This window comes from Nyctereutes procyonoides, unplaced genomic scaffold (assembly GCF_905146905.1).
Source record: "Nyctereutes procyonoides isolate TBG_1078 unplaced genomic scaffold, NYPRO_anot_genome, whole genome shotgun sequence".
Taxonomy (NCBI): domain Eukaryota; kingdom Metazoa; phylum Chordata; class Mammalia; order Carnivora; family Canidae; genus Nyctereutes; species Nyctereutes procyonoides.
Window position 1 is genome coordinate 41,914,500 of NW_026575125.1, and position 26,034 is coordinate 41,940,533.

Here is a 26,034-nt window from a genome sequence, read left to right on the forward strand (position 1 = left end):
AATGGGATAGGGGAAATCAAAGCCAAGACTCGCAGTAGACCCGGCTCAGCCCGAAAACGCCCACCAACCTCCGCGGGTCCCACCCTTCCTGCAGCTCCTGACCGGGCTTCAACCAACAGCGAAAATGGCACCACGCACGGGGGTGGGGCCGGCGGCACACAGGGAGCTCCTATTGGTTAGGAACGGCACTGGCCGCCTTCTCGGCCCCTCCATTGGCCAGCTCCGTAAGGTGAGGAACCTGTGAGGGGGTGAGTCGGAACGAGGGATTTTAGGCAGCCAGCAAGCTAACTTAGATCCGGGAGTGTGTGAGAGACGCTGCCGCGACCGCGCCGCTGGGTGAGTGTCCTCCGCTCAGCCTACCACTCCGTCCCCTAGCTCGCTACTGCTAAACAGCCGGCCCTCGGCGCCTGCGCGAGACCCTTCCCGCCGCCCCCCCAAACGCGGGCGCGCCACACACCCTCCCACACTCCCAGTCTCCCACCGCCCACCGAACGCGCCTGCGTGAGACCCCCCCCCCTCCCCCGCCAACCGCGCGGTTGCCCAGATGACAGAAGATCTGCCTTCTCATTGGACAGCTAGCCTACAGGCTTCTAGTCCTAATTGGTGGTCTCTGTGTTTGACCCTCGTTTTCCTGTTTAGACCTATGCACGGGACCCCTGCCTTCCGCTTCCCTCTTCCTCGCAGGTTGGTGGCCTTAGGGGCGATTTCAGGAAGGGTCTGGCTCTCCATACACTGAACCCGGGGGTTGTAATTCTGATTAGTTTTCTCTCTTCTGTCCTGCAGTTTCCAGGACTACGGGGAGGGGATAGATTTCTTTTTTTTTTTTTTTAAATTTTATTTATTTTATGATAGTCACACAGAGAGAGAGAAAGAGGCAGAGACATAGGCAGAGGGAGAAGCAGGCTCCATGCACCGGGAGCCCGACATGGGACTCGATCCGGGGTCTCCAGAATCACGCCCTGGGCCAAAGGCAGGCGCCAAACCGCTGCGCCACCCAGGGATCCCTTTTTTTTTTTTTTTTTAAATTTTATTTATTTTAAGAGGGGATAGATTTCTGTTGAAAGATGCTAAACCCTGACCCCTGCAGTGTAGCCCAGCCTGGTCGCTGTGTCTCCCCCAGCCGACTGTGTCCCCCGAGGGCGGGGACCACGCCAGGCTCCTGTGTGTCCCCTATCAGGGTATGACCAATGAGGGCAGGGACCAGGCCTGGTACCTTTATATTCTCCAGCAAACTATGACCCCCGAGGGCTAGAACGTGGCTTGGTTCCTGTGTCTTCCATATCACAGGACTCCTAGAGGACTGAAACAGCCTTATAGTGATGATTTTAAAACCGCTTTTCATTGGACTATTTTTAATCCAGTGTATTCACTGATAATTTTAGTCCATTTACATTTATTGCGATAATAAACTATTTGGATTTAATTTTATGATCTCATTGTGTGCTTTCTATATTTGTTCAAGTTCTCTATTTTTTTTCTCCTTTCTGCTTATCCACACATAGCCATCAGCCTACAAAGACATGACCACCAACGCCAGCCCCTTGCACCCATATTGGCCTCGACACTTGAGGCTGGACAACTTTGTGCCTAACGACTGTCCCACGTGGCATCTCCTGGCCGGCCTCTTCTCTGTCTCTGGGGTCTTGGTTGTGACCACATGGCTGTTGTCAGGTCGTGCTGCGGTCATCCCCCTGGGGACTTGTCGGCGACTGTCCCTGTGCTGGTTTGCAGTGTGTGGGTTCATTCACATGGTGATTGAGGGCTGGTTCAGCCTTTATCACGAAGACCTTCTTGGAGACCAAGCTTTCTTGTCCCAACTCTGTGAGTCCTGAGTTCTTTGATGTGCTGTGGGAGGGGTTTTTCTGGACAGGGATTGGCTTAGATGTTCATCCACCCACCAACTCTAACATTAATTTATTTTACAAATTTATTTAACTTTTTTGTTGGATCTATATTCACATGGGTCAAAAAAACAAACCATTTAAAGAGATGTGCAGTGAAAATCTACCTTCTGTCCACCAAGTTTCTGTAGTTATTAATCAATGTTAATAATTGTGTATGTTTTCTTCCAGGGTTTATTTACACAAAAATTATACAAATAAGCCTCAGTTTGCTATTGTAAAAGAGGGATAACAGTAATACCCAAATATATGTAAGTCACTTAGAACAGTGTTGGCAGGGGTGTCTGGGTGGCACAGTTGGTTAAGTGTCTGACTCTTGGTTTCGGCTCAGGTCGAGATCTTGGGGTCACAGGAGATCAAGCCCTGCATCAGGCTCTGAGCTCAGCACAGAGTCCGCTTGAGATTCCTGATGCACAACGTGCTTGCTCTCTTTCTCTCTCCTTCAAATAAATAAATAAATAAATAAATAAATAAATAAATAAATCTTAAAAAGAAAGACTTTAAGAACAGTGTTGGCAGACAGTAGATGCAATAACTTTATCATCATCATCATCATCATTGTTTTTTCCACCTGCTGTGTAAACATATGGTAATATGGTATATACACTTCTGAATTTTGCTATTTTAAAATGAGGTCACGCCTCATCAGCTCACAAAAGGCTTTCAAAGCATAGATGTTACAGAATTATTTGACTTGTCCAGTATTTATAAGTATTTCCCACCAGTCTTTTGCTATTGCAAATTTATTCCCTTTTGGCCTCATGAGTAAAACTGCCATTCTTATATAACACCTTGATCTAACACAAGTCTGTGTGGAGACCTGCTTTCATTTCTCTTGGGTAAATATGAAAGAGAATAATGGTAGATGTGTGTCTAACTTTATGAAAAACTGCCAAACTATTTTTAAAATTGGCGGCACCGTGTTATTCTCCCAACAACAGCATGTGGGAGTTCTAGTTCCTTCACATCCTTGCGGACACCTGGTATGGTCAGGTGTTTTCTCAGTTTTAGTCCTAGTGGATGCGAGTGATATGTCGTTATGGTTTCAATTTGCTTTTTCTTTTTTTTAAGATTTTTATTTATTTATTTGAGAGAGAGAGCAAGCATAAGCAGGGGAGGAGGAGAGGGAGAAACAGACCTCCAGCTGAGCAGGGAGCCCAATGCAGGGCTTCATCCTGGGACCCTGGGATCATGACCTGAGCTGAAGGCAGACACTCAACCAACTGAGCCACCCAGGCTCCCCTTAATTTGCTTTTTCTTAATGACTAATCAAAGTTTTGAGCATGTTTCATGTTTATTGACCATTTGGGAATCATTTTTTGTGAAGAACCCATTCTTGTCTCTTGCCTATTTTTACATTGGGTGGTCTTTTTATTCTCTGCTCATCCTTTCATTCACTCATCTGTTCACCTTTGTGCTTGCTCACTCGCTTGTGCGTGCTCTCTCATACTCACTGACTCACTCACTCATTGGCTACTTCACACACCCCATCACCTACACTTCCCTTCTTTTATTCCACATTTATTGAACACCAGACAATCATAGCATTACTTATTGTTCTGTGAGGTTTGTACACGTTATCTTGAGTACATTTGTTCACCTTAGAATCCAGACAGCTACCCCATTTCACAGATGAGGACACTGAGGCATGGAGAGGTTATAAAGCCCACCTTACATGGGCCCTCAGCTCTCACAAGTCTGAGTTCCTTTTCTTGCCTTTATTCCTCATGTATGTCTCTTATCTTCTTCAGGGAAAGAGTATGCCAAGGGAGACAGCCGATACATCCTGTAAGTGTTTGCCTCCATCAAGAAAGACCTGCACTGATTTAGGGTGGTTGTGAGTCAGGGAACACTAATGGGGTGCCCTGTGGGTAGAGCACAGTGATGCCAGTGTCCCCCAATCCTTTCTCCCACAGGAGTGACAACTTTACGATATGCATGGAGACCATCACAGCTTGCCTTTGGGGACCACTCAGCCTGTGGGTGGTGATTGCCTTTCTCCGCCAGCAGCCCCTGCGCTTCGTCTTACAGCTTGTGGTCTCTGTGGGTGAGGAGAGGGCCCACACTGGGTGCTGGAGGGCCTGATGAGGGAATCCACATATACAGGGGCATCCCTGCGGGGTACATCTCTCAATTGTGCCTATCTGGGGCTGAGTCAGACTGAAAGATGTCCTCCTAAGGTTCTGGAAAGCCATGACCATCTCAGTCTGTGTTCTCAAGTGGGAAGGGTTCATTTCTCCTCCTTCATCACAGCATTCCCTGTGAAGGTTACATGAGGTGGCAGGGAGCCCCTGGATCCTCCAAGATTAGGATTCTGAGCTCAATCTGATATTCAGTCCTTTTGCGTTCTTAAATTGCTAGCTTTCTTTTAGTTCTGGAATCCTGAGCTGTCTTGAATTAAGGATTTGGGGTTTCCTTAAGTTCTGGAGATAGGACCTCTCCTGAGTTCAGAAATTCTCGGCTTCTGATTTCTGGAATTCTCACTTCTCTAATTCTTCAAATTTTCAGCTATGTAATTTCAGAATTCTTAGCTCTTGAAATTTGAGAATCCTGAGCTCTGAGACCTTAACAATGATGATGACTTAGAAAATGCCTTGGAATAGCTTTTCCTCCTCACTGGGTTTCTTCTTCCCCTTCTGCCTTCCACAGGTCAGATCTATGGGGATGTGCTCTATTTCCTAACAGAGCACCGGGACGGATTCCAGCATGGGGAGCTGGGCCACCCGCTCTACTTCTGGTTTTACTTTGTCTTCATGAACGGCTTGTGGCTGGTGCTGCCTGGAATCCTCGTGCTAGATTCTGTAAAGCAGCTTGCTCATGCCCAGAGCGTGCTGGATGCCAAAGGCACAAAAGCCAAGAGCAAGTAGAACTAATCAGTAGTAGGCTGGGCTTGAAAACTGGCTGATGAGGAACCCTCCACCAGGAAGAAGAATCCAGTCCTTACTCCCACAGGTTGGAGGAACAAAGCAAATTGATCTGTCAAACTCAAGCTAATGGGTAAGGACCAGAAGGACCAAAGGCAGGGGCAAGAAAGGAGTTGTGTGGAGCTACTGCCAGGAGCCACTGGGACAAAGGTGCAGAAGAATCTAGGAGGGCCATGATGGTGGCAGTTTTTAAAATCAGGAAATAAAAGATCTTGACCCTAACAGTGACAAATTTGTAATTACTAACCCCAGAGATGCCCTATGATTGACCCCACAAGCCCCTCCCTCACCCATTTCACAGACCACCATTCTCTCAGCCATAGACCACCCCCATTATCATTACTTAGACCTCCAATCTATAACATCACAAACCCCCTATCACTGACCCCATAGGTTCCCGTGATGACCAACTAGATCCATGAGACACCCATTATCTCTTTTAAGAAGTGATGATCCACTTGGTGTTCTCTCCAGAGCACACTTTCTCATTTTTTGCAATATGGGCAGGCTGAGAACTTTCCAAATCTAAGTTTTTCAATTTATTCAGCCTCTTGTGTCCTGATCAGGCACCCCACAGATACCCCATCAATAACTCCACAGATCTTTCCTCACTCACCTCAGACTTCCCCATTACTCATTCCAAAACTCCACCATCACTCACCTCAGAGACCCCACAAAACTCACACAAGACCGATCACTCACTTCACATACCCCAGTCACATACCCTACAACCCCCTGACTCACCCCATAGACCCCCACATCATGTATCACACAGACCCTCCCACTCTTCCCACAAATCCCCCCATCATTGACCTCAGGCTGTCATTACCTAACCTATAGACCCCCATAACTCACCTTGCAGAATTTATTTTTTATTTTTTTAAATTTTTATTTATTTATGATAGTCACACAGGGAGAGAGAGGCAGAGACACAGGCAGAGGGAGAAGCAGACTCCATGCACCGGGAGCCCGACATGGGATTTGATCCCAGGTCTCCAGGATCGCGCCCTGGGCCAAAGGCAGGCGCCAAACCGCTGCGCCACCCAGGGATCCCAACCTTGCAGAATTTATTACCTCATACCCCGCAGGTCCCCAATCATCCCATAGCTCTTCCATTGTTCCCATTGCTCACCTACATCCTGTCATTCCCACTGACCTCCTATCATGTAGCCACAGATTCCCATCATTTACCCAACAGATACCCCTCTCTCTATAGACCCACCCCATCACTCTTCCCAAAGTCTCTCTGTCATTAACCTCATAGACCTTGAGTCATAAAACAAATGGGCACTTGAGGAATTTTGAGGAGATGACAAAGAATGAAAACACTGTAGATACCTGTAGACTGCCTGCAGTATAGCTTTTGAGAAATGCTTCACTGTTCAAGCCAAAGCCAGGCACAGCCCACCTTCTGTCGATTACACTTACTCTCCATGCCACTTACTATCCCTTTGACCTTGAGCATGTTTCTCCCTGACCTTAAGTGCTCTCCTCTGTAAAATTCTTTTTTTTTAATTTTTTAAGATCTTATTTATTCATTCATGAGAGACACAGAGACAGAGGGGCAGAGACACAGGCAGAGAGAGAAGCAGGCTCCATGCAGAGAGCCTGATGTGGGACTTGATCCTGTGCCCCAGGATCACACCCTGGGCGGAAGGCAGGCACTAAACTGCTGAACCACCCAGGCATCCCTCATCTAAAATTCTAATAATAGTACCTACCTCATTGGGTTTTTATGCAGATTCAGTGAATTAATATATGTAGACTATCTGGCATACACTTTGTAGTTGTTGAATGGAAGAATAAATAAATGAAAGAGAAAGTTCTCCCAGGACTATGAAAAGGACCTCTTTTTTTTTTTATCTCCTTGCTTCCAGTAGTATCTTTCCATCCAAGGCTCTCCACAACCAAGACAGGCATCTGACCACATCATACCCCCATTTAAAACCTGTGCTCTTAAATAAAATAAAACCTGTGCTCTTGGGACGCCTGGGTGGCTCAGCGGTTGAGCATCTGCCTTTCGGCTCAGGGTGTGATTCTGGGGTCCGGGATTAAGTCCAATATTGGGTTCCTTTCGGGGAGCCTGCTTCTCCCTCTGCCTGTGTCTCTGCCTCTCTGTGTATCTCTCACGAATAAATAAAATATTTTTTAAAAATAAACAAAACCTCTGCTCCAATGCCATCAGGATTGAACTCCAGAATCCAGACTACTGTTTTACTCATCCCACCCTATGATAATTTTAATGAGAAACACACTCTCAAATTCCTTATTTCAGAAAATCCAGCAGAGCCATAAGAAGTAAAGTTTTTTACTCAAGCACATGGGTCAAAAGATATGTGCCAAAAACCTTTCTTTGGTTTTCAAAAAAAAAAAAAAAACTCCATTATTTATACCTTCTAGAAAATTGACAACTATCTAATATTAATACCAAGGAAACTATTTATTTAAGAAGATACCAAAATAGGGATGGCTGGGTGGCTCAGCAGTTGAGCATCTGCCTTTGGCTCAGGGCATGATCCTGGGGTCCTGGGATCGAATCCCACATCAGGCTCCCTGCATGGAGCCTGCTTCTCCCTCTGCCTGTGTCTCTGCCACTCTCTGTGCCTCTAATGAATAAAGTCTTTAGAAAAAAAAAAGAAGATACCAAAATAGGGGCGCCTGGGTGGTTCAGTGGGTTAAGTGTCTACCTTCAGCTCAGGTCTTAATCCCTGCGTCCTGGAATCAAGCCCCACATGGGGCTCCTTGCTCACTGGAGAGTCTGCTTCTCCCTCTCCCTCTGCCCCTCCACCCCCTTCGTTCTCTCTCTCTCAAATAAATAAATAAAATCTTTTTTTAAAAAGATACCACAATAGAATCACAGACTTTTCTAAAAAGTTAAGAGTAGCATTCATACAACACTGCAACAATAACAAGTCCAGGCATCTTACAGGACTTCTTTGTTAGAAATTACACTGGTAAGGGCAGTCTGTATTTTGTCCAAACCAGATGGATGTGCAATGAAGTGAAAAGAATGCCTTCATGTATTTTGATTTGAGAAGTCTAAAATATGTTCATTCAGCAGATATTAGTGGACACACACTGTTTAATAACAGGACTGACTGCAACGTGTTGCAAGGATTAAATAAAATGAAGGCAAACTTAAAAAGCTAGGACCTCCAGAGAGTGTAAAAACAGCTTTTTTGGTAAGTTATTTATTGAAATATGTCATGCAGATAAAAACTGCAGAAGTCACAAATGAACAGCTCCATGAATTTTCACATGGTGTAAACTATTTTAAAAAGATTCTGGAAAAAGGATTATTTTTCCATTCAGCCGACTTGAAGCGAGGGCTACAGGCGGTTTGAAATACATGACATCATCTGCTAAGCAGATGCGCGAGGCGAGTGGGGCGGGGCGTGGAGACTGACGTCACCGCACAGCAGCTTCTTTTCCCCGCCCACTTCTCTCGCCAGAATAGATTGTCTCTGTTACATGCGAGCGAATCCGGAAGTGAACTGTCCAAAAAACCGAACCGTAGGCGGGGGGAGGTGGGACCTCAGAAGGCGCCTGCGCACGGCTGGAAATGAGGCACAATGCTCAGGTTTTGGAGGCGGGACACTTGGCAACAGCATCTGAAGCGCATGCGTAGAGGCCATCTCCACCCTGCGCTTGGTGGGAGGGGCAGTGGGGGGGCAGGATCGCACGGCAGCCTCTGCGCCTGCGCCAGGGCGCAAGGTGGGGCCGCCGGCGCCGGGACTCCGGAGTGCGCACAGTGGTGGGGGGCAACGGTCAACCGTCGCCCTGAGGCGGCTGGCGGCGGGATGGCGTCGGCCTCTGGATCCTCGGACTTGGCCGGCTCTGGAGCGCCCCCACCTGGTGGGGGAGCCCAGGCGGCGGCGGCTGAGGAGGAGGAGCGAGAGGTGGTACGGGTCCGAGTCAAGGTGAGGCTGACAGCTGGTCGGCCTGCCTGCCGGGGGTGCCCAGGGGAGGGGAAGGCGGTGACTCTCCTAGGTTGGAGGGCGGGGCCCGAGATTTGGGGTGTTAACCTGAGGGGCGAGGCTTGAGGGCAGAGTTATGGTGATGGGGACGGGCGAGGGGGGAGGCTGGACCTGGAAATGTTGGGCAGGGCCTGAGAACGTAGGGATTGAAAATGGAGGGATAGGGGCCTAAGGAGATAGGTGGAGATAATGGGTAGAGAGGAGGGACCATAGAGCTGGAGGAGGGGCCTTAGTAGTCGAGGCGTGAGGGGGGCTGTTGGTGTCTGAAAAGGAGGTGCTGAAGTGAATTAACATGTATGTTGAGACTGCACTTTTGTGCCAATTTACAATCTCACCCTGGATGAGCTTACTACATGCTTCTCGGGAAGACCGCTAAATAAGTGAGATGTTTTGGACAGTGGTGAATGTCGTGAGGAAGTAACTAAAAAGCTTCTGAACTAGGGAGTTACTTTGGCCACAGTTGTAGCGGGAAGTCCCTAGAGAGGTACTGAAAGAGCAGAGACACCCCCCTTAAAAGGAATCGTCCATGTCCCTAAAGGAGGATGAGTGGAAGCAGAGAGACCAGCAAGGGCAACGGCTGGAAGTGGGGATGAGCTTGGCATGTTCCCTTAGGTTCCCATATTGCTGGAACAGGTAGGGAGTAAAACGAAGAGGTAAAAGGGAGGCAGATTGTGAAGGGCCTTTGACATGTATTCTAAGTAATAAAGCTGTTGCCATGGCTGCAGGAAATGAAAACGGTGGCTAGGACTAGGGTGGTGGGACTGGTGTTGATGAAAGAAAGTAGATTCTGGAAAGAAGTAAATGGATCACCTCAGGGTAATACAGGAGGCTCTAATGTAGAGGTTTGGGAATTCAGAAAAGAGATGATGCCTGAGCTGTGTCTAGCCGGTTGGAAGAAAGTGGGAAGGACTTTCCAGACAGGGGGATCCATACAAGCAAAGTCTTGAAGCCAGGATGTGTTCAAAATAATTTCCAAGCAGTTTGGTAGTACCAGAGTGTGGAGTTCAAAAAAGCTGACTGAAGACAGGCTGGCCAGAGTCCTATAGGCTTACCTTCTGGGAACCCTGGGGTTGCCTTTGATGAGATTTAAGCAGGGTAGTATGAATTGTAGATAGATGAGCTAAATCGGTGCAGCATGGAGTATTGATTTAATGGGGACCAGACTGGACATGGTGATCCTGACAGCCATCGTTGCAGGGGACAAAGAAGGATTGGGTGCTTAGACTATTGCAGTGGCCTCCTCCTCACTGGACTGCTGCTTTCTCCCTTGCCCCCCACAGTCTGTTCTTCTAAGAGCAGTCAGAAGGATCCTGTTAAAAATCCTAAGTCAGATCACATCCCTCCTCTGCATAGAACCCTCCAAGTCTTCCCCCTTACTCAGAGCAACAACCAAAGCCCTCACCAAGGCCCGGAACCCCTGCCTCCATCTGCCCCCCCGCCCACCACTTGTCTGACCTTGCCTCCTATCCCTCACTCCACTTCAGCCTGGTGATGCATGGCCCCTGGTGGCCCACCCTGTGTCTTCTCTCCCCAGAAGTGTGACAGCTTCTTGCCACCGGAGTTCCGTTCTTTTGCCGTTGACCCCCAGATCACCTCACTCGATGTATTGCAGCACATCCTCATCCGAGCCTTTGATTTGAATGGGTGAGTTATGGGTTACTGGGGGACCGACCATGGGGCCACCCACCTCAACAGTGGTTGTTTGGCGTTTTTGTTGTTGTTTGGTACGGGGTTTTTTTTTGTTTGTTTCATTATTACAAATAATACCATAGTGAACTCCCACATTTGCATATCCTGGAATATTTGAGGAAATCTAGTCATAGGATAAATTCCTAACAGTGATATTACTGGGCTAAGGGTGTATGCTTTTTAAAATTTTCAGAGAGTGTTTCCAAAATGCATCCTGGACAGGTTTTTGCCAATTTATAATCTCACCAGCAGCATATAAAATGCCTGTTTCCCTTGGAAACATTGCTTATTAGAAAACATTGGAAAATTTGCCGACCTGATAGATGAAAAGTGGTGTCTCTTGGGGACAGGTATGATGGTTATTTTGTTGTGGTTGTTATTTTGGAGAAGTACATGTAAGTGGTAACAAATTCAAGGAGTACAAAAGTGATGTGTACTTAGGACGTTTCCATGGTTACAGTAGTTACCAACATACTTCATTGCATAGTTGCACAAGTGTATCTGAAGAACAAGTACTTAGTTGTTTTTTTATCTTTTTTCTTAAACATTTTTTTTGTTGTGAAAGGTAACAGACAGATTGCTTTATTTTTTATGCAATAGGAAGGCTGTTTTCTTCCCACTTCTATCCCTTAACTACCCTGTTACCCTCCCTAGAAGGGACCAACATTGTAAGTTTTCAGTGTACCCTGTAGATACAAGCAGGTGTGTATCTGTTATCTGTGTTTGTATAACAAAGTGGAGATAAACTATCTGACCTCAGACTTCCCACCATCCTTGGCACAGTACCCAATACATAGTAGGGAGTTGTTTGACTTCATCTCTGCCTTCCCTGGCTTTTTGTGGAAACTGGCCCTCAGGCCTCCAGGGCACCGGGGGCACTTGAGAGCTGCCACACCTCCTCTGTCCAGGAAGAAGAACTTTGGCATCAGCTACCTGGGTCGGGATCGGCTAGGGCAGGAGACTTACCTCTCACTCCTGTCTGACTGGGACCTCAGCACAGCCTTCGCCACAGCCTCCAAACCTTATCTGCAGCTTCGGGTGGACATTCGGCCCACCGAGGACAGTGAGTACCTGGCCCCCTGGGGCCACTGCTCTGGGACCCACCCTTTCCCCATAGGATGACTCCACCCCTTCCAATACATTCCCTCACAATGAGCTTGAGAAAAAGGTATCCTAAGTCCATATCCTGGCTTGGCCACTGGGCCTCAGTTGCCTCACCTGTAAAGTAGAAATAATGATATCTTAGGGCCATCATGAGGATTAAACAGGGAAACTCACATAAAATGCCTGGAACAATGCATGGCAGCGAGGAGAATGCTCAAAAAATATTAGCTCTAGGTGGCCCAGTTGGTTGAGCATCCAACTCTTGGTTTCAGCTCAGGTCATGATCTCAGGGTCATGAGATGGAGCCTGTGTCAGGTTCTGCACTCACTGTGGAGTCTGCTTGAAATTCCCCCCTTTCCCTCCCCCCTCTCTGAAATAAAATAAATAAAAGTATTTTTAAAATATTAGCTCCATGGGATGCCTGGATGGCTGAGTGATTGAACGTCTGCCTTCGGCTCAGGGCATGATCCTGGAGTTCTGAGATTGAGTCCCGCGTTGGGTTCCCTGCAAGGAGCCTGCTTCTCCCTCTGCCTATGTCTTTCTCTCTCTCTCTCTCTCTCTCTCTCATAAATAAATAAATCTTTAAAAAATAAAAAATAAAAATAAAATATTAGCTTCAGGGGTGCCTGGGTGGCTCAGTTAAGCGTCTCCCTTTGGCTCAGATCATGATCCCAGGGCTCTGAGATCAAGCCCTGCATCTGGCTTCCTGTTCAGCAGAGTCTGCTTTTCCATCTCCCACTGCCCCTCCCCACTACTCCTGTATGCGTGCATGCATGCACGCTCTCTCTCTCTCTCTCTCTCTCTCTCTCTCTCTTTCAAGTAAATAAAATCTTTATATATATATATATATATTCTAACAATAAGTATCTAACAATTATGTTTCCTATTATAACATATCATCTAGTAATATAGGTAATAATTATATAATGCAGCATAACAATAGAGATGTAATATTGTATGTTTCCGTTATAATAACACATAATTAGGGACGCCTGGGTGGCTCAGCGGTTGGGCACCTGCCTTTGGTTCAGGTCATTATTCTGGAATCCAGGATCAAGTCCTACATTGGGCTCCCTGCATGGAGCCTGCTTCTCCCTCTGCCTGTGTCTCTGCCTCTCTATCACAGTCTGTGTATCTCATGAATAAATAAATAAATCTTTAAAAATAATAACACATAATTATAACAATGCTGATTATGATAATGATGATTATGTTTATCCATTCATTCATCCTGCACTCATGTTCACCCATTCATTGTTCCTTTGATTTCTCAGCCACTTCCTCTCTTCTCATATTCGTTCCCTGACTCTTACATGTGTTGGTCCCTGGGAATGCACAGATAAATTAAGACATGGGCCCAAAAAATTTGATTATGAACCATATATTAGATGATAATATTGTATCAATGTTAAATGTCCTGGGTATGGTAATAACATTATGGTTATTCAAGGAAAATGTCCTTGTTCTCAGGAAAAACACAGTTAAGCATTAAGGGGTAAAGTGTCATGATGTCTGCAAATAATTCAGCAAAAAATAATATGTATTGGAAAAAGATATATGTATTGGGGTGCCTGGGTGGTTCAGTCGGTTAAGGGGCTAACTCTTGATTTCAGTTCAGGTCATGATCTCACAGTCCTGGGACTGAGCCTCATGTTGGGCTCTGCACTGGTTGGGAGTCTACTCAAGCATTCTCTCTCCCTCTGCCCCTCCCCTCCGCGCATTCTCTCTCATTTCTCTCTCTGAAATAAGTAAATAAATCTTTTTTTTTTTTTAGTGAATAAATCTTTAAAAGAAAACTACTATGTAGAGGTGTCTGGGTGGCTTACCTGCCCCGCATCATCGGGCAGCCTGCTCAGCAGGAAGTCTCCCTGGCCCCTTCCTGCTGCTATTGCTCACATGCTCTCTCTCTATTGCTCTCTCTCACATAAATAAAATCTTTAAAAATTTAAGATAAAATAAAAGAGGGACACCTGGGTAGCTCAGCGGTTGGATGTCTGCCTTTGGCTCAGGGCATGATCTTGGAGTCCCAGGATCAAGTCCTACATCGGGCTCCCTGCATGAAGCCTGCTTTTCCCTCTGCCTATGTCTCTGCCTTTCACTCTGTGTGTCTCTCATGAATAAATAAATAAAAATCTTTTTTAAAAAAGATAAAAGAATAATAAAAAACAATATGTGTCTATATGGAGAAAGCAAAAAGAAGCAAATGTGGCAAAATTGAACAGTTAGGGGAGCTAGATGAAGGATGTATGGGCTTAACTTTATTGTAGATTTGAAATTTTTTAAAATAAAAACTTGGTGCTTCGATGGCTTAGTCAGTTAAGCATCTGTCTGACTTTGGCTCAGTTTGTGATCTTAGGGTCCTGGCATCGAGCCCTGCCTCGGGCTCTGTGTTCAGCAAAGAGTCTGCTTTACTCTCTCTCTCCCTCTGTACCTTCCCCCACTCGTGCTTGCTTGCTCTCTCTCTCTCTCTCTCTCTCTCTCTCTCTCAAGCAAATAAATAAACTATTGGGGCTCCTAGGTGGCTCAGTCAATTGATTTTCCAACTCTAGGTTTCGCCTTGGGTAATGGTCTCATGGGTCACGGGATCGGGCCCCACATCCAGCTCCACACTCAGCAGGGAGTCTGCTGGAAGATTTTTCTCCCACTGACCCTCCCTCCACTCTGTCTCTGTCTCTGTCTCTCTCTCTCTCTCTCTCTCTTTAAAATGAATAAATAAATCTTTTTTTAAAATAATAAATAGGGCAGCGCGGGTGGCTCAGCGGTTTAGCACCGCCTTCAGCCCAGGGCCTGATCCTGGAGACCCGGGATTGAGTCCCATGTCAGGCTCCCTGCGTGGAGCCTGCTTCTCCCTTTGCCTGTGTCTCTACCTCTCTCTCTCTGTGTGTGTCTCTCATGAATGAATAAAATCTTTTAAAAAAATAAAAATAAAAAAATAATAAATAAATCTTTAAAGGGACACCTGGGTGGCTCAGTGGTTGAGGATCTGCCTTCAGCTTAGGGCATGATCCCAGTCCAGAGATCAACTCCCACATTGGGCTCCCTGCAAGGATCCTGCTTCTCCCTCTGTCTTTGTCTCTGCATCTCTCTCTGTGTGTCTCATGAATAAATAAATAAAATCTTTTTATTTATAAGATTTTATTTATTCATGAGAGACACACACAGAGAGAGAAAGGCAGAGACACAGGCAGACGGAGAAGCAGGCTCCATTCCATGCAGGGAGCCTGCTATGGGACTGGATCCTGGGTCCCCAGGACCACACCCTGGGCTGAAGGCAGCGCTAAACCGCTGAGCCACCTGGGCTGCCCTAAAATCTTTAAAAATAAATTAATAATAAAATTAAATTAAAAAGTTGGAGAGTGAAAGTCATGGTTCCCAGCCTCAGGGAATTTACATGCCCATTTGGGATGAGAGGTAACATATAAATAGCTAACATGTGTTGAACACTCAGGACCATTCTACACACATAATATTTATTCATTAGATTGTCAAAACAATCCTACAGGGTAGGCATGATGGTCATCCCTACATTATAGATGAGGAAACAGGCTCAGAGAGGGGAACAGGACTTGTGCATGTCACACAGTTAGTGGAAGAGCAGGATTTGAACTCAAGTGGTGGCTGAACTAGTCCAGAGTCCTTGCTCTTAACCATTTGATTCTATGAAATTGTGGGCTTATTAAGATTAGCAGCCTAGAGAAAAAGAGAGAGAGGTGGAAAGAGAGGAAAAAACTGGAGTCAGAGAGAAAGATAGTGACAAAGATGGGCAGAGACAGAAAAAGACAGGTAGCTGGAGACAGGAACTTCTGCCAGAGTAGCCCTGTGTGCTTGGATCACTCACTTAACTAATTCCCCAAGCTTTGGTTTCCTCACCTATAAAATGGACACAGTGACACTCCTTTGGTAAAGAAATCAAATCTGTACAGCTAATAACATGAAGAAAACCCCAACTGTATAAGAACTGAGAGGAATGCAAATAAAGCAGAGAGACAGACACTTACCAATTTGACAAAAAGACATTTAAACATTCTTTTTAGAGGATTGACTTTCTTTGTTTTTTTTAAAGATTTTATTCATTTATTCATGAGAGGCAGAGACATAGGCAGAGGGAGAAGCAGGCTCCCTGTAGGCAGCCTGATGCAGGACTCGATTCCAGGACCCTGGGATCACAACGTGAGCCAAAGGCAGATGCTTAGACACTGAGCCACCCAGATGCCCCTGACTTTCTTTTTTTGAGATTTTTTTTTTAATTTATTAGAGTATGAGCAGAGGGAAGGGGCAAAGGCAGAGGGAGAAGCAGGCTCCCCACTGAGCAGGGAGCCCCATATGGGGCTTGACCCCAGTACCCCGGGATTATGACCTGAGCCAAAGGCAGACACTTAACTGACTGAGCCACCCAGGCACCTTGAGAATCAACTTTCCAGTTATTGGTGAGTCCATTCTTTTCCTACCATTGTCTCATCTACCAGATTCCTGCCTGCATTTGGGAAACAAACCTGTTTCTGAACTCCAGGTCGTCTTATATTGATCTCTTTGTTAAATCCAAACCAGTTCCATGTTGTTTTAATCACAAAGCTTTATGACATGTTTTAAAGTTTTCCTTTTTAAAAATGTTTCTTAAATATTCTTGTGCACTTACTGTTCTTCTCATTTAATAGAATTAGCTTATCAGTCCATTAAAATTCTAATGGGAATTTGATTGAAGTTGCATTTTTTTAAAGGAATTAATTTTTAGGGATGCCTGGGTGGCTCAGTGGTTAAGCATTTGCCTTTGGCTCAGGGCATGATTCCAGGATTGAGTCCCACATCGGGCTCCCTGCGAGGAGGGCTTCTCCCTCTGCCTATGTCTCTGCCTCTCTGTCTGTGCCTCTCATGAATGAATAAATAAAATCTTTTTAAAAAGAAAGAAATTAAAAATTAATTTTTAATTAATTAAATTTAATTACCCAGTAAATACATTTTCCTTATGAAAAATGAAAACATTTCAAATAATGCTGAAGTCTCCTGGAACCACTGTGCCAAATCTTGATCCCCTACCCTTTTGCCCTACAGGAACCACTATGATTAGCTTGATGAGTAATATTGCAGCTCCTTACTCATACACATACACATGTTTATCTACATATAAACATAAATATATTCTTATCATATTTGTATATAACCACAAATGGTATATGTTTAACATAAATGGTCTCAAACTATGTAAGTATCCAATAGATAGGGCTGTTATTATAAATATTATTAATGATGTTCCTGTGATCATGTTCATGACTATGAAAGCACCCAGGCATGTTGTGACACCTTGTATGGCCAGTCCTCTTTCTGGGAAGAAGTCAGTTTCTGTCACCTCTACAAACGGAAAATTACCAAGCCTAGACCTTCAACCAATTTGTGCTATTGTGATACAAATCCTCTTTGTCATATTGTCATATGTACTGCCAATATTTTTTCCCAGCTTATCTTTTGTTTTATGGCTTTGCTTATAGTGTCTTTTTCTTTTGTCCTATTGAAAACTGAAATTTACATGCAGTCTTTTTTTTAAGATTTTATTTATTTATTCATGAGAGACACAGAGAGAGAGGCAGAGACACAGGCAGAGGGAGAAGCAGGCTCCATGCAGGAAGCCTGATGTGGGACTTGATCTTGGGACTCCAGGATCAGGCCCTGGGCCGAGGGCAGGCTCTAAACCGCTGAGCCACCCAGGCGTCCCTGCATGCAGTCTTATACATAATATCTATCTCTTCCTTTATGACTTCTGAGTATCTCCCCTTACTTTGGAACATCTTCCCATCCACAAGTTTGTACAGATATTCTCCTATGTTTTCTTCTAATATGCTTATTATTTTATTTTTTTACATATAAATCTCTACTCTGTGAACATTGTGATAAGTACACCTAGTTGTTTTCAAAAAATTCCAGAAAAACAGTTATGCCAGCATCATTTATTAAAGAACCACCTTGTTTACACTGATTTGGAATGACACTTTTATTATACACTGAGTTGCCATGTGTACTTGGATTTATTTCTGGGCTCTCTATCACATTCTACCCATTGGCTCCGTTTGTCTATTTCTGTGCTGATATCATATTTTTATCACACTGGTTTTGTGGTTAATTTTAATAAGGCAAGCATTGCCATCCTCCCACTATTCTTTTTCTTGGCTCTTCTTTTTCTTAACTATTCTTATTTTTTTTAAGATTTATTTATTTATTCATTCAGAGAGAGCGAGAGAGGCAGAGACACAGGCAGAGGGAGAAGCAGGCTCCATGCAGGAAGCCCGATGTGGGACTCGATGCCGGGTCTCCAGGATCACACCCCGGGCTGCAGGCAGCGCTAAACCGCTGCACCACCAGGGCTGCCCCTTAACTATTCTTAAATGTGAATTCTTCCATATGATCCTTAAAGTAATTTTTATCCAGTTCCAGGAAAAACCCAATTAGATTTCTGATTGGCATTGCACAGAATTTATATATTAATTTAGGGTTTTGGGAAGTTTGACAATTTTATAGGAAAATGTAGTATGTATAGCATATATCATGTAATACCACAAGTAGGGCCTGGGACAGCACTCCATACTGAAACATTTGGATGCTTCTTCAGGGGAAATATGTACACATTCACACTTAGTAGGTTATATAAAGACTATATATAGTTCAGATCAGGCTTTGCCACTGGATGAGATTGTGCTTATAGAAATCCTTTGCCCATTCTATTAATGGCTTCTTTCTTTTCTTAAGCAATATAGAATGTCTCTCTTTTCCTGTAATACTTTTGCCCTTGAGCAGTGCTTTTTCTGACATTCACATGGCTGTACTTGCCTCTGTTGGTGTTTGCCAAGAATACCTTGGGTTTCTTCAGTTTTCAACCATTCTTTGTCACGTAATTTTAGGTATGTCTCTCACAAAAACCCCATACCAGGATTTATGCTTTTTTTACTCAATTGACAGTTAAACTGTTTTCCCTCCAGTCTCTCCCACCCTCCCAGGCCCTTGAAATGGAAGCTTTGGAACACTTTTATTTTTTTAATTTTTTTAAGTTTTTATTTATTTAGTCATGGGAGACACACAGAGAGAGGCAGAGACATAGGCAGAGAGAGAAGCAAGCTCCCATGGGGAGCCCGAAGCAGGACTCAATCCCAGGACCCTGGGATCATGACCCGAGCCAAAGGCCCACTCTCAACCACTGAGCCACCCAGGCATCCCATGGAACACTTTTAATTCTTACTTTTACTCTGATCCCTAACCTTTAACTTCTGAGTTTGGTTTAGATAGTAATTTCTATATATACATATATACATACATATATATATATATATACACACACACACACACACACACACACACGTGTGTGTGTGTGTGTGTGTGTGTGTATTTTTTGTAATGATTTCTTTTTCAGTTCCAGGCTATCGTTGTATTTTCTTTATAGTAGATCACTTTCAGTAATCCTAATGTAATGCTTAATATTATAAACTCCCAATCACAGTACCTTTGTCATTTCATGTTTAACTACACATATTAAAAACTTGTAGCCTGTCGCCATTTACCTTCCCTTTTGCCTTCCCCCACTTGGAGCCTGCATTGTGATTCGGGAGTCATTTGCTTAAAGAACTTCTTGTTCTCCAATAAGGTGCAAGGGTTGGATGTATTCCAGTGACGAAAAACGTCTTTCTCTGGCCAAGATAGATATGTACTGTCTTGGCTGGGTGGGTGGAGCCCTTGCATCTCAAGCCTTTCTTCTGAGCGCTCCATGGGTGCTGCAAACCACTGTCTTCTTGCTTTCAGAGTTGAGGAGCAGAACTACTTGCATCTTGCATCTCCTGGAATTGTCCTCTCCTCGTTTTCACTCAAATCATCAAGCTGTAGCTCTGCACCTTGAAGGGGTTCTTCTGTTTGGTCTTTCAGACCATTAGTTTGACCTTCTTCATTTTATCTGTTAAGTGTTTTCATGTTTTGGGGGCGCTTGGGTGGCCCAGTCGGTTAAGTGTCTGCCTTCGGCTTGGGTCATGATCTCAGGGTCCTGGGGTCGAGCCCTGCGTCAAGCCCCCTACTCAGTGGGGAGCCTGGTTCTCCCTCTCCCCATTCCACACCCCTGCTCATGCTTGCTCTCTCTTTCTCTCTGTCAGATAAATAAATAAAATCTTTTTTTAAAAAGTGTTTTCATACTTTGGAAAGACCACTCTGGCAACTGTTGGGAGGGAGTGAAGAGGAGCAAAGAGGCAGTCTCAAGTGAAAGATGTGGTGGCTCAGACAGGTGACAAGGTAGAGATGAGAGAAGAGGTAGAATTGAAGTATGTTCTGCATGCAGATGCCACAGGGCTTAGTGACAGTTTGGCTCTGAGAGTTGAGAGAGTGGGAGGCAGTAAGGATGTCTCTCAGGTTTCGGGTTCAAGCAGATGAACAGATAGAGACACTGTTTACTCCCATGAGGAGCAGAGGAGGAGGCTGTGTCCAGAGTGGATCTTGGGCTCTCCTTTTGTTCTTGTTGTTTTGTTTTAAAGATTTTATTTTTATTTTTTCATGAGAGAGATAGAGAGAGAGGCAGAGACACAGGCAGAGGGAGAAGCATGATCCTGCAGGAAGGCTGATGCAGGATTCAATCCCAGGACCCTGGGATCACAACCTGAGCCGAAGACAGACGCTCAACCACTAAGCCACCCAGGTGCCCTGGGCTCTCCTTTTGGACCCCTTACATTTTCTGTGCTCTGTGAGACATCCAGAGAGAGGCAATGACATCCAAATATGGCCTAGGGTTTGCTTCTCCTTCAGCTCTGTGGGAGAAGGTATAGTGGACTCCATCGACAGGCTGCTTAGGAACAGCATTTGCCTGCAAATGACAATGGCTTAAATCAAAGTTGACTTGTTTCGTAGAGTTTGAAGTCCGTTGGACAAGGGTACCTAGGTGGCTTAGTCGGTTAAGCACCTGCCTTTGGCTCAGGTCATGAAACAGAGTCCTAGGATGGAGCCCACCCAGTGGGCTATCTGCTCAGTGAGGAACCTGCTTCTCCCTGTCCCTCTGCCTGCCTCTCTGCCTGTTTCTGCACTCTCTTTCTCTCTGTCAAATAAATCAAATCTTTAAAAAAAGAAAGAAAGAAACCTGTTGGACATTGCTGTGGTCAGATTAGCAGCTCTGTGGCACCAGGGCTGACATCTTTTCAGCATCTCAAATTTCCCTTCACATGGCCACTGCTACTTCAGCCATCACATCACATTTGAGGTGGGAAGGAAAGATGCAAGGGCAAGGAAAGAAGAGAGGGAAGGAATAGACTTCTACTGGTGTTTCAAGGGCCAGAACTGGGTAGAGCCAGTATAACACTATTTCCTCTGTGTATTATCTATGACATTCCTGTTCCACAAATACTTCTAAAGTCTGTCTAGGCTCTGGAACAAGGTTCATATTCAGACCTACCATTTCCTGGCTGGAGAATCTTGGCCAGTTGTTAATCGTTCCAACCTTTTTTGTCATCATCTACTAAATGAGAATGATCATGGTAATCTATACCAATTGTGGGATGGAGACTAGCGTGAATATAAGATTAAGAGTTTGGGCTCTCAAGCTTTGGGTCTGGGCTTCAAATTTAGTTCTTTCGCTCACTAGCTGTGAGGTCTTGGGCAACTATCTTATAAAGACTGTGCGTGTTTCCTCATAGAAAGAATGGTGTTAATAATAGCCTAACTGGGGGTGCCTGGCTGGCTCAGTCAGTAGAGCCTGCAACTCTTGATCTTGGGGTCCTGGGATTGAGCCCCATGTTGGGTATAGCTGTTACTTAAAGATAAAAATCTTTTAAAAATATTTGAAACAATAATAATAATAGTGCCGAGTGCCTAGGTGGCTTAGTCGGTTAAGTGGCTGCCTCCAGCTCAGGTCATGATCTCAGGATCCTGTGATTGAGCCCTGCATCAGGCTACCTGCTGGGTGGGGAGTCTGCTTCTCCCTCTCCCTCTCCCCCTCCCCTCCCCCCTGCTCATGCACATTCTCTCTTTCTCTCTCTCTCTCTCTCACAAACAAATAAAACCTTTTAAAAAAATAACAGCACCTAACTCATGGGAAGGATATGAATATTAAATGAATCAATATTTGTAAAAGGCTCAGAACACTTCTTGGCATAAAGTGGAGCCCTTTTCATAATGGTTGGCACATAGCAAGTGCCCCAAAACTATTAATTTATACCATTAAAATACTGCTTAGAGTCTGCTGAGCCATTCTGTGGGACAGTTACCACCAAAGAATTATTCATGGTTTTATGTTTTTCCTGATTTAGATGACATGGGAAGAGAGGGTGGGAGTCATTCATTGCCTGATGGGTGGCCTGGCTTTGGTAGGAGAGGAACCCAGCCCTGACGTGTGGGACTCTAACGCCCATTCTTGTATTGTGTCATTCTGTGTACCTAGGCCCTCTCCTGGAAGACTGGGACATAATCAGCCCCAAGGATGTCATTGGTTCTGACGTACTACTGGCTGAGAAAAGGTCATCGCTGACAACAGCTGCCTTGCCCTTCACGCAGTCTATCCTCTCTCAGGTGATTTCAGGGACCCCTGTGGCCAGCTGTAGGAGGAGGGCAGGCCTACCCAGCACCCCAGATTCTGACCAATCTATGTGGTTAGCACCTTCCCCTAGCCTGCCCAGCTGACTAGTGGTGCTTCTCCCTCCTTCTGTCACAGGTGGGCCGCACCTTGTCTAAGGTCCAACAGGTGCTGAGCTGGTCGTATGGAGAAGATGTCAAGCCCTTCAAGCCACCCCTGAGCGATGCTGAGTTTCACACATACCTGAACCATGAGGGCCAGCTCTCCCGCCCCGAGGAGTTGCGCCTGCGGATCTATCATGGTGGTGTTGAGCCCTCTCTACGAAAGGTGAGCCTCCTCGGTCACTCATTGGATCCATCACTCCTGCAGTCATGCATAGCTCATGAGATGCATGTGGTGGACCACACTGTCATGGGATGGCTTGGAGATGTTCCAGGGCAGCAAGCTCTCCTTCAGGAGGGGCTAGGAGGCCAAGGTGGGAAGGCAGATTTTTCTGAAGGAAGACAAAAGCCCCAAGGCAGCAGGGTGGGTGGTAGCAGATATACACTGAGATGTGGTGGCTCATTTGTAGAACCTCAGCCTTACCTCTTTTGCCCCGGCCAGGTGGTATGGCGGTACCTATTGAACGTATACCCCGATGGGCTGACAGGCCGTGAGCGGATGGACTACATGAAACGCAAGAGTCGCGAGTATGAACAGCTCAAGAGTGAGTGGGCACAACGAGCGAGCCCTGAAGACTTGGAATTCATCCGCAGCACAGTCCTCAAGGATGTGCTGCGTACAGACCGGGCCCACCCCTACTATGCGGGGCCTGAGGATGGCCCACACCTGCGGGCACTGCACGACTTGCTTACCACCTATGCTGTTACCCACCCACAGGTGTCCTACTGTCAGGGCATGAGTGACCTTGCCTCACCCATCCTCGCTGTCATGGACCACGAAGGCCATGCCTTCGTCTGCTTCTGTGGCATCATGAAACGCCTGGCCGCAAACTTCCATCCTGACGGCCGCGCCATGGCCACCAAGTTTGCCCATCTCAAGTTGCTGCTGCGGCATGCTGATCCTGACTTTTACCAGTACTTACAGGAAGCTGGTGCCGACGACTTATTCTTCTGTTACCGCTGGCTGCTGCTTGAACTCAAGCGTGAGTTTGCCTTTGATGATGCCCTCCGCATGCTTGAGGTCACCTGGAGTTCGCTGCCCCCTGATCCTCCAGAACATGAGGTAGAGCTCGTCGGACCCCCCAGCCAAGTGGCAGATGCTGGCTTCAGTGGCCACAGGGGGCGGCCCGTACGACAGAGGCACATGCTGAGGCCTGCTGGTGGAGGAGGCAGTGCTTTTGAAGATGCTGTTGACCACTTGGTCACGACCAGCCAGGGGCCTGGTGGCGGGGGGCGTCTCCTGAGACAAGCCAGTCTGAATGACCTCCAGCAACTCAGGGATAACACAGGCTCCAAGAGGGACCCTCTGGTTCAGCTGCCCCCACCAGCTGCCCTCATCAGCTCCAAGTCCCTCTCCGAGCCTTTATTGAACTCCTCAGACCCACTATTCTCCTCCTCTTCCCGTCCTGACTCCCCATCCTCCTCATCTCCACCATCCACCCAGGAGGCCTCTCCCGCTGGTGATGTGGCTGCAGGATCCCCCTTGATGCCAGAGCTGGGCTTCCCACAAGAACTTGGGAAGTCCCTGCCACCCCCGCCCCCACTGGGCCTGCCCCCACCCCAGGAATTTGGCCGGGGGAACCCATTTATGCTCTTCCTCTGCCTTGCCATCCTGCTGGAGCACCGCGACCACATCATGCGCAATGGGCTAGATTACAATGAGCTGGCCATGCACTTTGACCGCCTTGTGCGAAAACACCACCTGGGGCGCGTCCTTCGCCGGGCCAAGGCTCTCTTTGCTGATTACCTGCAGTCAGAGGTGTGGGACTCAGAGGAGGGGGCTGAGGCCACAGCCCCATCTTGATCAGGCTCCTTCCAGCCCACCATCAGCCCCACCAGATCTGTGTTCTTTGCCATGAGAGCCTATACGTGAGACCCCAGCTCCCTGCCTGCCAGCCCTAGACCCGTTGGGAGGGCAGGACCCTTTCTCCCCAGGTCTGAGAGTATGGGGCTCTGCTTTGGCACTGCCCCATGGAGGCCATGGCCTCCTTTCTCAATTTATGTTGTTTTGTTTTTAACAACTGTACTTTGCACACATGAAGGTCATTTGGTCTGTGTATTTCTCTGTGCTTTCTCTGGTTTTTGTTATAGATGGAATCCCCAGGAGCTCCTAACCTGATGGAGTTGAAACACTTCACTTGGTGGAGGGTGGCCCCTGCTTCCCCAGTGGCAGGAGAGTAGGTGCTAAGAATTGGTTCTAGGAAGTGAGCCCAGGTCGAGGGCTGCTTAAGGAAGGCCTAAGGCTGTTTTGTGGTACATCTGTCTGCCGGTAAAGGTCTAGATCATAGCAGTGAATGTACATTTTCAGGATAGGCCCCCAAATGAGGGATAAGAGAGGGAGTTCCTGAGTCCAAAAGGACAAGTCTCGGGATCTCTGGGTGGCGCAGCAGTTTGGCGCCTGCCTTTGGCCCAGGGCGCGATCCTGGAGACCCGGGATCGAATCCCACGTCGGGCTCTCGGTGCATGGAGCCTGCTTCTCCCTCTGCCTGTGTCTCTGCCTCTCTCTCTCTCTCTCTCTCTCTCTCTGACTATCATAACTAAATAATAAAAAAAAGCAAAAGGACAAGTCTCATTACACAGACTAGACAGTACAGGCTACTTATGTTGGGCCAGCCACTTCTCCCATTCTACATGTCACCATTTCTAGGATCCAGACCCTCCCCTGTGAGTCTTTTTTTTAATTTTTATTTATTTATGATAGTCACACAGAATGAGAGAGAGAGGCAGAGACATAAGCAGAGGGAGAAGCAGGCTCCATGCACCGGGAGCCCGACGTGGGTTTCGATCCTGGGTCTCCAGGATCGCGCCCTGGGCCAAAGGCAGGTGCTAAACTGCTGCGCCACCCAGGGATCCCCCCTCCCCTGTGAGTCTTATGCACTAATTCTGGCAGTCCTGGGTGGGGGTCTGAGGCTTCTAATTCTTGTCACTTGTTGTGGGACCAGATTGAGAGACTGGATCTGCCCTGCCTAGGGCTCTAAGCCCTAAACTGGGTTTGCAGCTCATGAGGGCCTGTTTTAAACCATGTTAGCAACAGAAACCACCATAAGTGGTTTCTGTTCTCCAGCCCACTTATGTAGACACACAAATCAAGCACTGATAAAATGCAGGCCCTAAAATAAGTCACTTACTTATTTGGAAGATAATGGTCAAAAGAAGGCCCTTTTCCCACTTACCTTCTCAGAAGGTAGACTCTTTCGTGGGCCAGGTGCTGTCCTCCACAAAGGACATGGCAGATAATGGGTTAGGTAACTGGGTTCCTTCGGGTTATGGCCTGGCTATGCCCAATTCTGGCCAGAAGTTGCTGCTGCACTAGGCACAGAGATGAGAAGCATTGGAGCAGCCATCCTCTCATCTGTCTCCCCCAAGAATGCCATATGAAGCTGGAGATAACCCTTAAAACATTCCCATCATGCCCCAGTACCAGAGGGGAAGCTGACCATTCCTCCAGTGAGAGCTCGCTTTACGAAGAGAGGGACAAGGCCATTCTGTGTCTAGGGTACTCCTAAGACAATGGGTCTAACGTGCAGATAAGGTGCTCAGACATACACACCCCGTCTAAGGGCCATACAAGATATGAGGGTATCTGGCCCTCTGAGGACCCAAAATGTCCCCCTCATCAGCCACCGGCTGACACCCTCTGGGTACATTCTGTGATTAACAAGCTCAGATATTTGAGGAGCCAAACAAGTCAATTCTGGGTATGTCAGCTTGGGACCTCTGAGTCCTTTCTGTGAATAGGAAGCTCAGATCCACTGAAGG

At 46.5% G+C, this 26,034-nt stretch overlaps 2 protein-coding genes across 4 annotated transcripts; both read left to right on the forward strand.

Annotated features, from left to right (window-relative positions):
- The first annotated feature begins 185 nt into the window (after positions 1–185).
- EBP (EBP cholestenol delta-isomerase) lies at positions 186–5,047 on the forward strand. Of its 2 annotated transcripts, XM_055339153.1 has the most exons (6): positions 262–336; positions 640–684; positions 1,503–1,821; positions 3,653–3,689; positions 3,818–3,948; positions 4,551–5,047. In XM_055339153.1, exons 3-6 carry the CDS (start codon positions 1,521–1,523, stop codon positions 4,766–4,768), a joined length of 687 nt encoding a protein of 228 aa, XP_055195128.1. In that variant the 5' UTR covers positions 262–336; positions 640–684; positions 1,503–1,520; the 3' UTR covers positions 4,769–5,047. The 2 variants fall into 2 exon arrangements, with proteins under 2 accessions (XP_055195127.1, XP_055195128.1); XM_055339152.1 differs by lacking the exon at positions 640–684 and having other exon boundaries at positions 186–336.
- Positions 5,048–8,519: 3,472 nt separating this feature from the next.
- On the forward strand, positions 8,520–24,606 carry TBC1D25 (TBC1 domain family member 25). Of its 2 annotated transcripts, none has more exons than XM_055337278.1 (6): positions 8,520–8,745; positions 10,337–10,446; positions 11,349–11,554; positions 21,983–22,110; positions 22,253–22,441; positions 22,718–24,606. In XM_055337278.1, the coding sequence occupies exons 1-6, from the start codon at positions 8,626–8,628 to the stop codon at positions 24,077–24,079; spliced, it is 2,115 nt and encodes a 704-aa protein (XP_055193253.1). In that variant the 5' UTR covers positions 8,520–8,625; the 3' UTR covers positions 24,080–24,606. The 2 variants fall into 2 exon arrangements, with proteins under 2 accessions (XP_055193253.1, XP_055193254.1); XM_055337279.1 differs by having other exon boundaries at positions 11,400–11,554.
- Positions 24,607–26,034: the final 1,428 nt, after the last annotated feature.

Excerpts from the sequence above, each read along its gene's own strand:
- EBP (XM_055339152.1), top strand. The coding sequence starts at position 1,521 with ATGACCACCAACGCCAGCCCCTTGCACCCATATTGGCCTCGACACTTG. Across the intron at positions 1,822-3,652 it reads AGCTTTCTTGTCCCAACTCT|GGAAAGAGTATGCCAAGGGA; the intron begins GTGAGTCCTGAG and ends TATCTTCTTCAG. Across the intron at positions 3,690-3,817 it reads GGAGACAGCCGATACATCCT|GAGTGACAACTTTACGATAT; the intron begins GTAAGTGTTTGC and ends TTTCTCCCACAG.
- TBC1D25 (XM_055337278.1), top strand. The coding sequence starts at position 8,626 with ATGGCGTCGGCCTCTGGATCCTCGGACTTGGCCGGCTCTGGAGCGCCC. Across the intron at positions 8,746-10,336 it reads TGGTACGGGTCCGAGTCAAG|AAGTGTGACAGCTTCTTGCC; the intron begins GTGAGGCTGACA and ends TTCTCTCCCCAG. Across the intron at positions 11,555-21,982 it reads CATTCGGCCCACCGAGGACA|GCCCTCTCCTGGAAGACTGG; the intron begins GTGAGTACCTGG and ends CTGTGTACCTAG.